This window comes from Salminus brasiliensis, chromosome 15, assembly GCF_030463535.1.
Source record: "Salminus brasiliensis chromosome 15, fSalBra1.hap2, whole genome shotgun sequence".
Taxonomy (NCBI): Eukaryota; Metazoa; Chordata; class Actinopteri; order Characiformes; family Bryconidae; genus Salminus; species Salminus brasiliensis.
In genome coordinates this window covers 8,522,469-8,539,730 of record NC_132892.1, presented here as the reverse complement: position 1 = coordinate 8,539,730, position 17,262 = coordinate 8,522,469, and the positions used below count along the sequence as shown (strand labels likewise).

Here is a 17,262-nt window from a genome sequence, read left to right as displayed (position 1 = left end):
CATTCTTTTTCCATCACTGGCCACTGGTAGGCCAAATACTGTCTGCCAATCAAAAATGGCATTCTAATTTTCACATTTTTTTAGTCAGAGCCACATGTGTTTTGAATTAGGGACCAGTTACACTGATTTAAGTCAAAAGGAAAAGGAAAATTCTCGTTTTTCTATCTATATTCAGCAGCTTATGAAGTACAGAAAAAGCACATGTGGTTTGCTAGGTGACAAAATAAGGGCTGGCAATATGGCGATATGTTTGTGTTATCGCAATAAATCAGCAGGATATTGAACAGATTACACAGAATTGGACAACAATGAGTGGTGTTGCACAATTACATAAAATGCATTGTGTATGATGAAGACGTCCAAAAGTACTGCAGTATTACAGAATTCTGACCATATCGCCCATCCCTATGATACATTAATGAGGTGTACTAACACAGCCAGTATTGGAAAGAAAAAAAGCCTGGGCTAAACTCACAGGTAGGCTGCCTTGCCCTCCTCCAGCTCTTTGCCTTTACTGCTGGTGGCGGTCTTCTTGCTGCAAAGCTTTCGGGAGATGCACATGAGCAGGCCACACTGGCGTAGGAAAAAGCAGCTGACGTCCACAAGCACCAGCAGGAGCAGCAGTGCGGCCAGCCCCAGGCCCACCACCGCACCCAAACCGAGGCCGCTGAACAGGGAGTCTGCTGAGACAGAATACAGAAACATAGTTGCAAATTGTTGAATGGCTCGTCTAATTAAAAATTTAATCAACCTAACCAAGACATCACCATTGATTCTGTAATACTTGGTTATGTGATCCCATGGATTAATAACAATCCTGTCAGGCAAGGATTATCTATTTTAGCTCCCTGTTTCACTAACTGGGTGCACATTTCAGCAAGAGTTCTTGTGTGGTTAGTTCAGCATTTCACCTGCTGTTCCAAACTGAGAAATGGGAATAATGCCTGGTGATTCTGTTTGTCAGTCAAAGGGTCCGGGTGTTCCACTGGGTCTGCTGAACCGGTCATGCAAAGTCTTGGACCTATGCTTGCTATAGCAGTCATTCTGGTATGTGTGAGCATTAATACAGTGCTGTACTTGGACATGAAGCAAATAGTTAGAGGTAGGGTTTTATGAGTCTGGTGTAATCCAATGCCATAACATGCATTTTGTACTGTGAAGATGTCTTAACCCTCCTATTATCTTTGGGGACCCTAATTCAATGTTTGACATTATTTTTTTTGCTTTATATTTAAAGACCTTTCCTAAGTTAATGGGGACAACTGGGTAAACACACAATGTCCTGTACACATATTGTACACATCCATGTTCTTTCAGGCTGTTTTAGCTGTATAAAACACTAAAATATATCAGCACATTTGTTTTGGATGATAGAGGTCACTATGACATGCAATTATATGTATGAGACGGAGGATGATGTTGAGGAGGACCCTGATTATAAGATAGCGACCTCTTAAGAGACCCTGATGAGACCCTAAGTGTTGATTCTCCTTTTGTCTCTCAACCACCAGCAAACACACTACCTTCCAAAAATTGAAATGTATTATGGTCCCTCTCCCCACCTGAACAACAAGGTTCCAGGCCCCACCAGAAACGCTGTCAGCCACATACAGCTGTCGACGCATGACTGCCCGTTGGCCCCTTGTAATATTTTTCAACATCATTGATGTGAGCACCTACAACTCCCTTGTAATATGGAGTGAAAAACAAGGACAGGAACAGTGAGGAAGAGGATTTTCCTGGAAGAGCTGGGTAACGCGTTGGTAAAACCTCATATCAAGAGAAGACAGCGCCTTCTAAGAGCATCAACAGCTGCTGCAACTGTTGTAAAGGACGCACAAACAGGGACACACCCCCCAACTTCTCAAGAGGTTCAAACTGCAAGGAAACATGGCAGGTGCCTGGTCTGTCCCAAAAGTAATTACTCCAAGACCAGCAACACCTGTGTGAAAAGCAAGACATGCATGTACTTTCAGCACATAATGTGTACAGTAGTGCAGACAGAAGGCTGGAACGCATCTTCTGGTGGCCTGAAGGAAAAACACAATGCTGTTTATATTCTGTCCATTCCTGTTCTGCCAAACTAGTAGTGAGCAAATAACTCACTAATTACTCACACATACATATTCACATACAGTCGCATAAAGCAATCCCTGAAAATGCTTGTGTACTTCCTTATATGTGTATCGTAAAGGAAATAACTACTTTGTGTACTTTGTGTTTACAAATAATACCCTTGTAAATGTTTGAATTTGTGTTTGGTTTTTGCTGGGGTCGAATTGACCCCAAACATAACACGTTACTATTCCTGAAAACAAACAAAAAATGTTAGTTTAATTAATGAGATTTTATGGTGATGTGCACATATAACAGGTATTCTGGATGTATAAGGGTGAGTGAGTGTTGGGGTGGTTTTTTTAAGACTATTTCAGTAATCAACAAACAAATATAGCATGTGACAAACTCGGGTAACAAAATTAATTATATGATTTCTGGAGGTTTAAACTGCTGGGGTCAAATTGACCCCAAGGATAAAAGATGTTAGTAAATTTGAAGGTAACAGGGAGTTTAAAATATTGCAGTATTATTGAATTTCATCCATATCACCCATTCTTATGATGCATTAATAAAGTGTGTCTGGGCAAACAAGTATTCTACATCACAGCAGGACAGCCAGTAGGAGAAAGCCCCAAAGGCCCCAGGATTGTGGTGTAATCTTTATCCAACAGAATTGGCACCATTATTGAGGCAGGGAAATGTATGTTCTTTCAAATATCTCAGTCAAGTTAATGAAAACAGTAGAGCATGGTTTTGTAAATTTATACAATTCTTTTTTTTTCCTCAGGGTAAGCAAAACGCCCAACCTGATTCAGCTCAAGGTAGCATTTTGCCATGGTTTCTTGTTTTAAAGTGATTGGAATATATGGCAAAAATAATAAACAATATGCTATGTTGAAAGCCCAGCTGCAGTAGTGTTATAGGTCACAGGCATTAATTATAAACAATGTACATGTTTATTTCTAAAAAAATAAATAAATAAAATAAAATTCTTAAACTGTGTAAAGAAAGAGTGCATTGATATCAGCAGTGCACTGTAGATGTAGATGTTTTGAATGAAGTGAAAAAAGGAGTTCCGTTTAGTTTGAATGAGTTTAAAGCTTTAAAGCTTGTTTAACCTTGCTACAAATTGTGTAGCGTGTGTGGTTGGAGCACTAATAGGCCAATCTGAATTTGGGTAAGCAAATCACACTAGAAGACTTTGCATGCAATGTCAATGTTTAATATGACATCCTAAGAAGTTTTAGGACTCCAGTGTTTGCTGGTGATTTAAAAATCACTAAAGCCTTTGGATGGGTGGTTTAAATGCATTTCCTTTAATGAATAAAAGAAAAGAAAATGTTGCTCTGTTCCTCACAGAGCTGAATGCTCTTTTGATAATTACAGAGTCTTGCCTCATGAATGTGAAAAGATTTCCAACATGTTTACTGAAAGCCACAGTCTTGCCTGTCAAGCACTCTCTCAGGCATGCATCTAAAGTTTGCAACCAGCTCCGTTGCTCCTCTTGAAGATATTTTGATCTCTACTATGTGGAAAGAAATCAAAGGTTCATCCGCAACATCTTTGCAACATGGTGAACCTGAGGCCGGCCAGAGGAAGCACACACGCCTCTGTTTTTTGTACTTTATTGAGCAAAATATTGACGGGGAAAAAACCCAGACCTGAAGCATAAACAAGATCTTATCTGAACGTGCCTAAAACACACTTTGTGATGATCAAATAAACTGAAGATGAAGCGAAATGGACTTCGCTTGGAGACAGTGAACTATGACATGCTTTGGTCAACAACGTTGTATAAATCGACATTTTAAATTTCATAAGGTCTCCAGTGATTCTTATCTGTGAGAGGAAGCAAGCATTAAACACAGCAAACAGCATCAAAGCGCTGTTCACACATTTAGGTTAACCCAAATGCACCCAAGATAGGGCATAAGGACAAATGGATGACATCAAAGGCTGCTAAGTCAATAGTTTTAGTCAATATAGTTCCTGGACTAATGCAAAAGTCTTGTGTTTGCCTGCAGAACACAAACTATATTGGGAGATAAGAGGTTATTTTTGTAGCATGTGCATGCATTTTGTTAAGCAAGCTGACAATCTAATTTGGCCCGATATATATATATATATATATATATATATATATATATATATATATATATATATATATATATATATGTCAACTCTCTCTCTCTCTATATATATATATATATATATATATAGAGAGAGAGAGAGAGAGAGAGAGAATTGTATCTATACTTGTAAAATGTAATTGGTTGAGCATTGTTTAAAACAAACAACCAACCAACAACAAAAACACCTACACACCTACAAATGTCTCACAACGACAGTTTCCAGCTTTAAAACTGTAAATCTTTTAGGTCACTTTTTGACCAGCACATAAAGATGTTTGAGGTCAATATTTAATTTATTGGATTGAATTTAATGGATGGGTTATTTGTTTACAAATCGTGTGAAGAGCTAGAATGAATAGAGGAAAAGGGAAAAAATAAGAAATTATTATTAGGGAATTATTAAAATATTGAAATATTCAAAAAGCTGAGAAATAAAGAATCTCAGTTCTCCTGTTTGTAGACCTGGTGTACTTAGAGAAGTGTATCAGTTGAGCGTGAAACGGTAATCAAAACGGAGCTAAACCAGATTTGTCGTCATGTTTTATGCCATGAAGAATTGAAAAGGCAAATCCTGCGGTTTTAGCAGTTATGTTGGCTTGCATGTGGGAATGAAGAGATGTATGAATTGCCCACCTCTGACAGATTTAGAGTTACGCAACAAACTACCAGGCTATAAAAGATGAAGACTGTAATAAAATCCAACCTTCCCAAAGGGCTGAATCCAAAAACTGCAGTGGGTCTTGCCAACAAGGTTTAGCTTGACGTACAGCTTAATGTGGAATAGCGATCCAAACAGTGGAACCATCAACCAAAGTCTGAACCAATGAGTTCCCTTTGGTTCCATTGAAACTCAGATTATTATTTGTTTTTGCCATGTTGGCGAATTTGCAACCAGAGTGTACAAACTACAGAGTAGAGGCGGAGCCAGACATGCCTCCTAATTTTGTAGAAAATGCCCCCTTATCAGATACCAAGTGTCTCATACTACCTTTACTGAGTTTACAGCACAGCCTGACACTCCCTGGCACTCTCTGGGGTTTTTGTGGTCACTTAGTCTTCATTAGGGGTCAACACACATGATAAATAACAGCATGATTAACCTTAAATACTTCAGAACCACCGGTGGTTCCTGGCTTTGCATGCAAACTGGAAAAAAGTGTAACCCCCCTTCTCATGAGACAGCAAAGTAACGTTTTAAAAACTGATATCTGAGGTACAATAAAACTGAGGAAATCTAACTGTTGGAATTAGACATTAGAGAGGGAAAAAGGAAAGAAATTAGATGGAAAATGGGCTGTTTTGTCACTAGACCTGTGGTGTTGGTCTCAACAATTTGGTATTTGCATATTTTACCACTTTGACCCCTAATTAAGGCAAAAACCCCAAAGAGAGTCAGTGGGGTTCCATCTACGAACATCCATTCCTCCTTTTATCCTTTGAATCCACTGGGCTTTTATTTCCATCCAAAAAGAAAACAAGGTTACCAACGATGTGCAGTAAATATGACAATGTTCTTATTTCTTAACATGCAATGCATTCTCTGACAGCAACAATCATATATTACATTAAAATTCAATCATTTTATTAGCAATAATTAATGCAGGCTAGCATTTCAACATTGTCAAATCTATGTATACATACTGTGGATACATCAAATAGCTCATGGGGTAAATGATCACATCTTGTCTAAAAACACTCCTTTACTCATGAAAAAAGCATAGTAACACATGGCTGTATTGCTGTAGTCTGTTGTCCTTGGTTTATATATGCATATTCACAATTCACTGGCATTAGGTCCATAATGGTCACCAACCTGCAACCCATTATTTAAATCAATTGTGCACAAGTCACAGAGGGCCTCAACCACGTCTAGCATGTAAATTATGTTCCAAGTAATTGCCCACAATCATTTCATATTGTCTTTAAAAACGTATGTTTTCATTCACAATCAAGTTTTTTATGCTAGTGCTAGTACTGCTAGTGTATCTGCCATATATAACACATATATAACAACAAGGTTACAGTGTACAAGCAAACTTGTTGCTTATAATTACCACCATCAACACCTAAAACCCTGAGCCTCTCTCTGTTCTTAATAAGCCACCCAACTCTTTAGATGAAGGTTGTTTCAGGGTGCCCTGTGTCTGTATTACCTTCCGTCTCTCTCTTTTTAGTTAGACTGTTATAGTGAGATCTGCCAGAGTCACTAGCTACAGTCTTTTTACATTCAGTGTTTACATTCTCTGTACTCCATAAAACCAAAACAGAACTAATTCTATCACTTCACTCTTCTGAATTAATGACTATAATAAACTGCCTGTCCGACCTGACACCGATAGCCACCAGGGTCAAATAATCAATTTACAAAAGTTATATCTAAAATGTTAATTACCATCAACAATAAATCTTGATTAGGTGGGTCTGGTGAAAATTACGCTAGGTGTTGGGGGCAACTAAATATTGAGAAAAGCAGATATTCAGAAGCAAAGTTAGTGATCACAATTATGTATTTTCATTTCTTGTAGCTCTGAACGTCAATAAATGGATTATTCCAGCTGGAAAGGATTCTACTTGCTTCAACCCAGCTGGTGACTGTCTGATGATGGTGCATGTTGCTACTGCTTGTGGGGTAGATGTCTAAAATGCTGTCTAAAAGTACCACTTTAGAAACATGGCACCCTGGACATTTGTGGAACTCTGCTCCACAAGTAATTCCTGAAATTGGGCACTCAGTGAATCACCTAACTGGCCTCTCACTGCAGCTGAAGTGGTTGTCCAAATGAAGCACCACCACCTTTAAAAGGCCCATAATGACAGCACTGCTATGGATTGAAGCTGTGCGACCCTTTTTCTATAATTTAACCGCTTTCTAGATGTAATCATTAGTCTAGAACCACTGAGATTATTTTGACTGTTTTGATTCTTTGATACAACAAACCTCTCATGTTTATCCATCTCAGAATTTTACTGTATTAGTGCATGTTTTAGAAGTTTGAGAGCCTTTGTGAGGTGGAGTGATCTTCAGGAGTAAAATCATAAAAGGAACTTGCGAATTACATGAAAAGCAAAGGCTGCACAATGGATGAAGGCTACAAGCCTTCAGGATATCTACATTGAACGATGAGTCTGTGTGTCTAGTTAAGACGTATCAGCTAACAGCTTAGCTTAATCAAAAAATAAGCATTATATAAGTACACATTTTCAGTAGCTTACAGCAGATAGTAGCGTCATACAGCATGTTTGTTTCCAATTAATGGATTTCTCAACTGCTTTTTCCTAGTTTAACGGTGTTGTGCATCATATTGTTGCTTAGACAGATTTACTGTTTATAACAGTTCATTGATTTTGCCAATATACTACTAAACTATCACTTGCTAGTGTCACTCTACAAAATTAGTATCAGTAATGTTCCATTAGTCTTTTATTTTTAAATTAGACCAAATTCTAACTTTTTTATTTAACTTGAACATGCAACGCAACTGTTCAAATGAGAACACACAGATGTACTTCACAGTGAACCATCTTCCATTTTAGAATGTGAGCTTAATTATTATACTAATACTAATACCACATTTCATTTATATAAGGTCTCTTTACAAGCATAGTTTCTTTACATTTGCAACAGCCTAATCAAAAACAGCCTTGCAGTTCACAACACAGACTGTTCCCTAGCAGACATGGGGGGGAAACTCCCAAGACCGAGGTGAAAAGTCTTAGCTGGACTAAGGTCCCACTCAGCTTGAGAAGCCTGTGTAGTACAGTCACTCCAGCAGCCAGACTGGGAGGGATGCAAGTTTGAATGTAGAGACATTGTCTGCTCATGAAACGTACCACCCATTTTACAAACTGAAACATAGACCAATGTCTAAAAGACCCAACTTCAACATAACTACACCATATAAAAGAATCTAAAAATTGTCCATGTCCATAAATTGATGTACCATCCAGTGTGCATTCATGGTAGGTATTCATGGTAGGCATTTTATGTAGACACCTAATCTTTATGTGTTAAATGCATTTCGTCTTTAGACATGAGATCAGTTTAACAGTTCTCGCAGTTCTAGAAAAGTAGATTAAACACGTATTTGTTACAGATTTGCTATGATAATTCTTTCATAAAAAAAAAAAAATCTTGCCTTGGCCTTGCCGTGGTGCTATGATAACTATTAGTGTGTGTGTGTGTGTATGTGAATATTACTGAGTTCTTAAAAGAATCCAACTCAATATTATTTTTAACTGACTTTAAAAAGAAATAAAACAAGTAGTGTATCCTTGGAAGCTTTAAACAACAGGTATAATTCAGTGAGCTTTTGTAAAGATAATGCATACGGTTTTTGTTTCCTAGCTCCTAAAATGACCAGTTTAATGGCAAGATTGATGAAACAAATAACGTTAAAATAAAATGTCAACTTTCCTTTAAGTCTACAATACCAGTATATTTGAGATGGATCAATCAGTGTTTTTCAGGCCAATTAGAGGCCATCTTTCAACTTGAAGGTAAGGCCTCAATCAATTGATCAAGGGTGGGGCTGGATGCCACATTAACCTTTTCAGGCAAATTTTGTAATGAATCATTGTGCAGACCTTCTGTAATGTTCTGTACTGTTTGCTGTTTTGTGTGATAAATGATGTTGGCTCTGCTGTGTTCTGATGTCACTGTACTGGGTTGGTTAGTGATGTTAAGTCATTACTCTGCTTCCCCCACAAGACACATTAGTTTTGCACATTTAACAAATATTTCAGTTTGAGACAGATGTGGTTAAAACAGCCAGACTGGTAACTACAGCCAAACAGCACGCGCCATGTGACTGAGGAGCCTCACACAGAGCTGCTGGAATCCTTAACTAGCCAGTATTATCTGATTGACTCTTAGGATTGGCTAAATGACAGACACATAGGTCGATTGCATGTATATTTCCATTGTTGCCATTTTTAACTTTACATAATTTAAGACCAGAAGAATTAAACCATAAATAGGCCAATATAAGTGTTCCAAATGTTTTTGGAGTTAAATCTTTTTTTACTTTTCTTGAATTTTAAAAAGGCTTTTTTCTTCTTCTGCTATAAAGTTACCATTTTGGTAATACAAGGTTTTTCACAATAGTGTTCATATGAACGTTTAAAAGGTTCCTTGCCTGGAGAAACTGCTGGTTCAAACAAATGCTTATACATCAAATAATTCCACATCAAAATAGTACCACTATTAGGTCAAATAAATAACAATTGGGAACTTTTTAGAATCCTTTGTGTTTTGAAAATGATTTGCTTTCTGCAATGTTTTAAAAAAAAATGCATTAGTTACTGGGAACATCTTGTTACATACAAATACATTAAACTAAAGATTTTCTTTTAAAATCATAAATAGTTACCATTTTAGAGATATGTTTCGGCTACATAAAAGTATTGCTTTTCAGTAATGTGATGTCAGAATTAGCTAAGCAAATCTCTACTTGGAGCACAAACAAAAAAGACTATGCTAAACAATTTACAAGGTAAAAAAAAAAAAAAAGAAAAATGAAAAAAAAAAAAAAAGAAGAATGGTAGCAAAGGCTATGCCAAAACAGATACATACATTGTAAGATGAGAATCAGTCTGGCTGCCACAAACTCACAAAGATGCCCATTTGATTCTTTTTCAAAAATAGCCTTGAAGTAAACATGACCTCGAAAAGCTGTTGGCCAAATTTCTCTGGGTAGAGAATGCTGTATTTACTTGGTAACATTACCCATGCTGTCTTGCTCATCTTCCCAAATGAGAGATGCAAATGTAACCATAGTAACAAGCACTTTGATGATGATGTCATAAGGGGTCAGTTCCTGCTTGTAAGAAATAATAATGAAGATCAATAAAACATGACTTCTCTTACAGCACTAATATTGTCTGCCTCCACTGATCTGGTCTTTGCTTATTGTGGACACAGGGTGGTATCATTGCTAGCAAGAAAGCAAAAAAGCCTAAAGACCAAAGCTGCAGAGTGAAGAATAAAATACATATTATACATTACATTTTCATATTCGATGTTACTGGGATTTCACAAGCAGTTTCTTATACACTCTGTTCCACCGATGTGCCCATAAACCACCTACTTTGGCAAAAAAGAAAAGTTGTATGCGCTAACAAACATGCAAGGATCTACCAAATACTTCCAAGTAAGAGCCTGAGGGACTAACCCTCACAGGATGGAAGAGAAAATGTAACGATAATGACTAATGTGTTCAGACCAGAGAATGGTATCATAAATATGGTGTTCCCCATGGGCTTCATTCTGATCAAGGGTGTTGCTTTGTAGTATATAGAATATATACTATAAGATATATGCTATATACTACGCTATATAGAGCAGGTTTTGCACGTTAGTACACAAAATAATAACATACTAATCGGTTTAATATTAAGAGGAAGTGACCAAGAGGCACAAGTTGTTCCTCTGCTGCTGTTGATGCTGCACTTACATTGTTGTCTGCAATTTTTCACATTTTTCCAGATGTGAGTAGCTCCACCAGTTACACTTTGCATTACAAAATAAACTATACTTCGACTGACCGTTTCTAAATATGAATATATGAAAGGCACACTTTTGTATAATCATCATGAATTTTGTTTTGTTTTGCAGCCAGATCTGCTGATATTAGTCAAAGTTGTGCTTTGTCAGCAACAGACAATAACTCATTAATAACAATGATTTGCTCTGTAATGTGCTCTGCCTTCACTTCACATTAAGTATTCAGAACCATGTTAATAGTGCACATTATAGTAACAGGCTCTGAATACTTAATGAGAAGTATTTAGAAAACTGTTACTTTAATGTGCTCTATTAACATGGCTCTTATAGACTATAAATGATATGTAAAATGGGACCCAGCTACACTTTGATCAACAAACAATGATCAACAATGATCGACAAACCATTTTTATAATGTTACTATATTAACATCATTTAAAAGTTAAACTAGTGCAAGGTGCACACGTTCTATTGTTCCATTTTATTCTCTTCCAGCAGTCTACTTATGACATTTGTGTGGGTGTATGAAACAAAGAGTCATAATTCATGTTTTCTCGTTTTCCATTTAGAAAAAAGATCTGTTTGTAGCACTGTGCCTTTAAGATGGACTTTTCAGTTACTACGGGTTGCCCTGTACTGTGTATTAATTACAGTATAAAAAAAGACTCTAACTTCAGTGTGTATGGGTAGAATAAGATGGAACATTTCCCAATAAGTGCCTTTTTCAATTCTTAATCAAATATCAGCAGTATGTTTATTAACTTAAATAATAATAATATTAATGTATTATATGCAAAAGAAAGTGTTACACTGAATGTAAAAAACAAATTTCAAACAGATTTGAAAGGTGCTCATGCATTCCTAAATGGAATCGACAAAAGCTGGGCTGGTCATGCCATCAAATGTTTATTTATTTATTTATTTTTAAATCATCAGCAAAGCATTTTTTAGGCTGGAGCGGACACAATGTTTTGCGTCTTTTGGGAATGTGAATATTTTTTCTCTCCTTTTCATGTCTTAGCTCTATTTTAACCCGCTGGCATTACCATCCACTGTGACTGATCCTGGGAGATAGACTGTCACCGTGTCAGAGCCTGGCTTTTAGAAAGTCCAGCTTTGCAATTGACCTTGTCACAATTTAATGCATCTACCGACAGCTGGGCTTTTCACGGCGAGACCCAGGCTTGATCTTTTGAAAAGTACCTGTCACAAAACAAAGCCACCATCAACTGATAAAGACCCCTTTAAACAAACAGTTTATTTGAACGCTGTGAAACCTACCAGCCACTACAAAGAAAAACAACACTGTTGTAAAGTAATTAAATTAAATTATTTTAAATTAAAATATTATTTAAAATATTAGCAGCAGATCCTAATGAGTCTTAGAAGAAAATGACCCTGTTCCTGGTTCATTACCATTATAATCCATTATATACCATTATTCAGTACAAGGTCCTTTCACAAATGAGAAAAGGCAGTTTGAAATTACCTGCTTTAAACACAATGCCTCTTTCTGCATGGTTCTCATTATAAAAGCAGAAAGAAATGCTACTCTCAGTCAGTAATGGAGCAAAAATATTCCTGCTTTTCAAACAGCTCACTCGTGGGTTCTCAGAAAACATTTTCCACTGCATCTGGTAATTGACGGAATGGCAGAAATGAAGTAAATAACATTCCAGAGGACCAATGCACTGCTGCTATTTTTGCCTCTGTTTATTCATGTTCTAGGTGTTTCTACCTTGTAGCTGCAGAGAAAGTAGTGTCTACCCATGGCGAACATATTAATTATATACATAAGGGCAGATTTTTAGTAATTACTACATTAGATCTACTCTGTAACAAATTTTTTTTGGTCTTTCTGAAAAAAATACCTCTCAAAAAGCCTCCCAGTTTATAGTGTAAGAATTTTGGCTAGACTAGACTAGAGCTGCTAGTCCTACACATCAGACATCTGAAACTCTGGCGCATGGTCACACAAGTACAAAGTATGTCCTATCCACCCTCATGCTTAAGAGTTGGAGAGGTATCCCCAAACATACCTGTGCTCACTGCAGTTCTATTTTAAAATCAGCAGGATTTGTTTCCACGATGTGTCAGAGTCAGATAGCCAGCTAAAAGTCAGTTACTGTACTTAGATTTTTTTTTTCCAGAAGAGGGTCTTTTGATCCGAGACTCTTGGATCTTCCTGCTGCACAGCTTGTTTAAGGTTTATCCATAAATGTTCTATGATCTGGTGAGGGGAGTGTAAGGGCCTTTACAAAAGCTCTAAAGTGTCCCTTTAGGTAGTGCATGGTGCATTGTGAGGTGTGTTTTGGAACACTGCTGTGCTGTAAAAGAACATTATTTAAAACTCAGCAATAAGAGTGGCTTTGCTTTTAAAAATTTCAGATCACATTAGAACACAGATGCACATCCACATCAATCTGGTAAAAATTAAAAGAAAGTAGTTAATGGAGTAAAAAAAGCTTGGTTCCAGATTTCTCCTGGACGCCTCCAGCCAGTGAGGGGATGTGTTAAATTTCATCACCAGCTCACCTGATTTAACATTGTTAAGCACCAATTCACCGAATCAGGTGTTAGATGATAACTATAAATTATACTTGACTCCCATGTGGAGAGCTTTGGGGATATTCTATGAATAACCACAGCTGCACATTACTTTTTTATGCATGGTGTTTGCTTGTATTATATTAGTGTTTTACTGGTTAAATTATCACCTATAGATAATCCTGATAAGTAAACGTGTGTGTTGCAATTGCAGTGTTGTAGTTTTACATAGTGTGATTCTGGCAGTTGTACGTCATACTGTGTTTAAATGTCATGATGAATTGGGCAAAGGAAAGTTGGCCTTTTTGGAAATACATGTTTTGTGTGTGACAGGGACACTGGAATAAGCAGCAAAAGTGAGTGCAGTAGAGCTGAGAGTGTTGAGATGAGCACAGCACATGGCCAAGGCAATACAATATCAAAGCACAGTTTGATAATAGAAGAAAAAAAATAAGAACTGTTTAAATACTTTTAAACAAAGTTTAAAGATATTTCTAAATTAAAGCACAATAAAAAAATAACTTCTCACACAAACGTCTCTGGATTAGTATTGCTTTCAGTATCAGTACTGGAACAGGAACATATGTGTAAAAAGTCAAAGAAAATTTGTGACTATCAAAGGGTCTTATTTGTATATTTTAGTCTTCTGCAATATCCATATTGCAAAGGGCCAATACACAATATATTGTGTATCCCTAGTACATGGACACATTTGTTTTTCCCGGCAAACATGTGGGCATGTGCGTCTCTTATAGCTTAGAAATGTCCTGAGGTTTGGAAGCCCGAAATTACTTTGAGATTCAAAGGCAAGACAAGAGATATCCTCTTCAAACGGCATTGGCAAATCAAACTAATGCACCCAGCTGCATTTGATCCAGCTCTTGCGTTGAGTCTACATGCAGACATGGAGGCTTGATATGCACTGGAGGAATTGCATCTCTCTGGACCCTTTCTATGCAACAAAGTAACATTTCTGAAAGCTTTATAGTATCAGCATGTAGAACTGTGGTGTCAGACTTGCGAGAGTTAACACACAGACACTTCAAAGATTTTAGATTCAATCTGAATATTGATGAAGGCTTCTAAAACACAAGACTTTTAGTAAAATTTTAGTTTAGAACACTTAAAGATTGCAGGGAACAGTGCCCTACAGATTATGATTTTAACAATATCATAATGAAGGCAAAAGAGAATACACATTTCTAATTGTTCAAACAATTACTTATATGTGCAATGTGATCTCTTCCAAAGGCATGTTTCATATACAATCTGCCATTCAAAACCTTCTATCCTATCTGTCTATAAAAAAGCGCATTTTTTAACCTTTTGCTAAAATGTGAATCTAATGGAAATGGAAGTCAATGTAATAGCTTTTATTTCTATTGGACCATTCATTACGAAATGTAAACACAATGTTAAGAAGAATGGACCAATACAGATTCTCCAAAATGACATATATAATCTTGTAACATTGACTTCCACTAAAAAACAATATAAACAGCAACAAAATGAGCTCTTAAATAAACAGTAATATGAGTTCAGCCTAAACTACAAGGGATTTCAATCTAAAAGTACAACAGTGGTTATGATTTGTGCATAATGCTTGAAAAATATGTAGACGTTTCTAGATGCATGGTGTCTAATGTCTTGGTAATCAATTGAATCAAGCTCACAGACCAAATATTTCTCCATTTCTTGGATTCAAGCAGACAGAGGAACCTTTTATTTTTAAGCCATGCTTCCAGTCACTTTTCACACAACTGCATTTAGAGTCATCGACAGGTCCAGCTTATTATTTGTAGGGGGCTTGCGAGGCATTGGCGATCACTTTGCGAGCTCTCAGATTGCATCTTACAGCGGTTTACACACAGCAACCAACCAATCATAGAACGATGGTCGGCAGCTTTACCTCTTTTTAAATAAATGTTTTTGTGGCTTCAACAGTTGAATGCATAATGAAGACACATACCTGTGATGTCTGGTTTCTGTGGCATGACAAACTGGAAGTAGGTGGGTTCCGACAGGCCTTTGACATTCCGGGCTGTGATCTCCACATTGTAGCGCGTGTTCCACTGGAGAGGCTGTAGGACGGTGAAGTCATTCATACCTGGGACTAGTTTAGTCATCCACTGCTCCTCCTTGTCCTGTAGGACATATGTGGAAATAAAATACAATCTTTACATGAAGACGTACAGAACAAGACTCTGAACAAGAATCAAAATGATTTCAGACAAGTTACAAGAAATGGTAGCAACGGGGAGGTACATGCAGGGCATTATTAGAAAGCATAGGACCACAAGAATATGGGCAACAAATACAATAATTTCATAACTACCAAAACAACAATCATTATTAAAAAAGGGAGTTGGTAAGTTTGTTTGCAATGGACCATTTTACATCAAACACCCCAAATTGTTTATGTCCACAAGAACCAATATAAATGAATAGTGCAGAATTCAATAATAAATAAATAACTTGTGCAGAGATTTTGAAAAATGTGGAATTCTCTTTAAGCATTTGGAGTTAAGAATGTCTACCTGCACCAACCAAGTTTGGAATGTTAGAATGTATTATAATTAATTTAATAAAGGTCACAATAGTATGCAAACATTTGTTGTCCAAGTAAAATTATCTGGCTGTTTCCAAATTGTACAAAAATGTTTCCCTTTACTGTATTAACAGTAAATCTGGTTACATTTGTATATATGTATTGTTGACAGTTCTGAATCTCAAACCAAAACTGCAAATCTGACATTTCTAATGCTCTGAACCAATTTCTAAAGATTTATAATTGAAACCAATTATTGTGAGGATTCATGAAAAAAAATTGTTTTTTCAGTTTCGATATTTCTAAGGAATTAGCTTTCAAAGACTGCATAAGACTACATAAACTGCAAAAACAAACTAGCGACAAGTTCAGGCAGTTACTCTCCAGTTAACCCCGAGCATACTACTAAAAAATTTGGCATGACTAGGATTCTGGCTAATACTTTAAACTCTCAGAAAACATACTGAATTCTAAGCACTTCTTATAGACTCAGGAGAAGTGAGCCTGCTAAGTGGCAGTCTTTCTGTGAATGGCAGATAGACGGGTGGAGTGGAGCGGTGGGGACCTGCTGTGGTGTGGTGGAAGCTCTTCTTTCATCCGTGTTTGGCCGTGAACGGCCTTCAAAGGGCCTCGATTATGGACGCCAACCTCTTTCTCCTCAGACACTTTCATCTACAATGTTATTATTTCCCATCACTCTATCGGCCCCACAGAGGGCACAGAAATGACAGAATGAGGCGCATTAGTGGCGGGGTGCAGGAGAGAGAGTACATCTCCAAACCGATTCTTACGTGCTCTGACACAGTTGGAGTTCTGCACTCTCAGATCCAGCTCGACAAAATGATAGAAATTAGGATTCACTATGGGAGTGTGTGCATGACAAAAATACTTGTACATTAATATTTACTAATGTGTGTTGTCAGATTTCATGCTGGTCACACAGGTCACACATATTTTAAATACTGTTACTGGCCTCTATTACAGTAAAAAACAGCCTGAAAATGTATGTACATTTTTGCATGAACATAAATGTGGAGCTGATCAAATAGCTCCTTCTGAGCAATTAAAACAGCAATTTCTGGCTCCTGAGTTCAGACCTCACTGCATGGATGGGTTAAAGATGGACGACAAATTTCATCTGTGTCCAACACCAATGGTGAATATGGTTGTCTTGTGTGTCTTAAGTTGGCAACCTGGGATTTTATCACGAGGTTTGAAAAAACAAAGCAGCTGTAGATCTTTATCTTTTTTCACTATTTAATGTCTTTATTGATACCGCACATTCAATATAGGGAAGCTCTGCTTCTACACAATAAAACATTTTACTATGGCCAACATGGACATGCACGCAGTGGATTTAAATGAGTTAAAGGCAACACATTTCTGAACAAATCCCCAGCAAGATGTTTTGGTTTGAAAGGGTTAACATTTGATTCCACAATTTTTGCATATAAAATAAAACTGTGCCATTTGCA

The 17,262-nt window shown here is 37.0% G+C and overlaps 1 protein-coding gene across 3 annotated transcripts in view; it reads right to left on the bottom strand.

Annotated features, from left to right (window-relative positions):
* Positions 1-17,262, bottom strand: part of LOC140535650 (neural cell adhesion molecule 2-like) — a 315,959-nt gene that overhangs the window by 10,033 nt on the left and 288,664 nt on the right. For 2 of the 3 annotated variants that reach the window (XM_072657056.1, XM_072657058.1), the window contains exons 15-16: positions 15,209-15,383; positions 476-683 (exon numbers count right to left, since the gene is read on the bottom strand). In XM_072657056.1, the coding sequence (XP_072513157.1) occupies positions 476-683; positions 15,209-15,383 (383 nt within the window). The remainder of the gene's footprint in view (positions 1-475; positions 684-15,208; positions 15,384-17,262) is intronic. The other variant, XM_072657059.1, reaches the window with a different exon arrangement.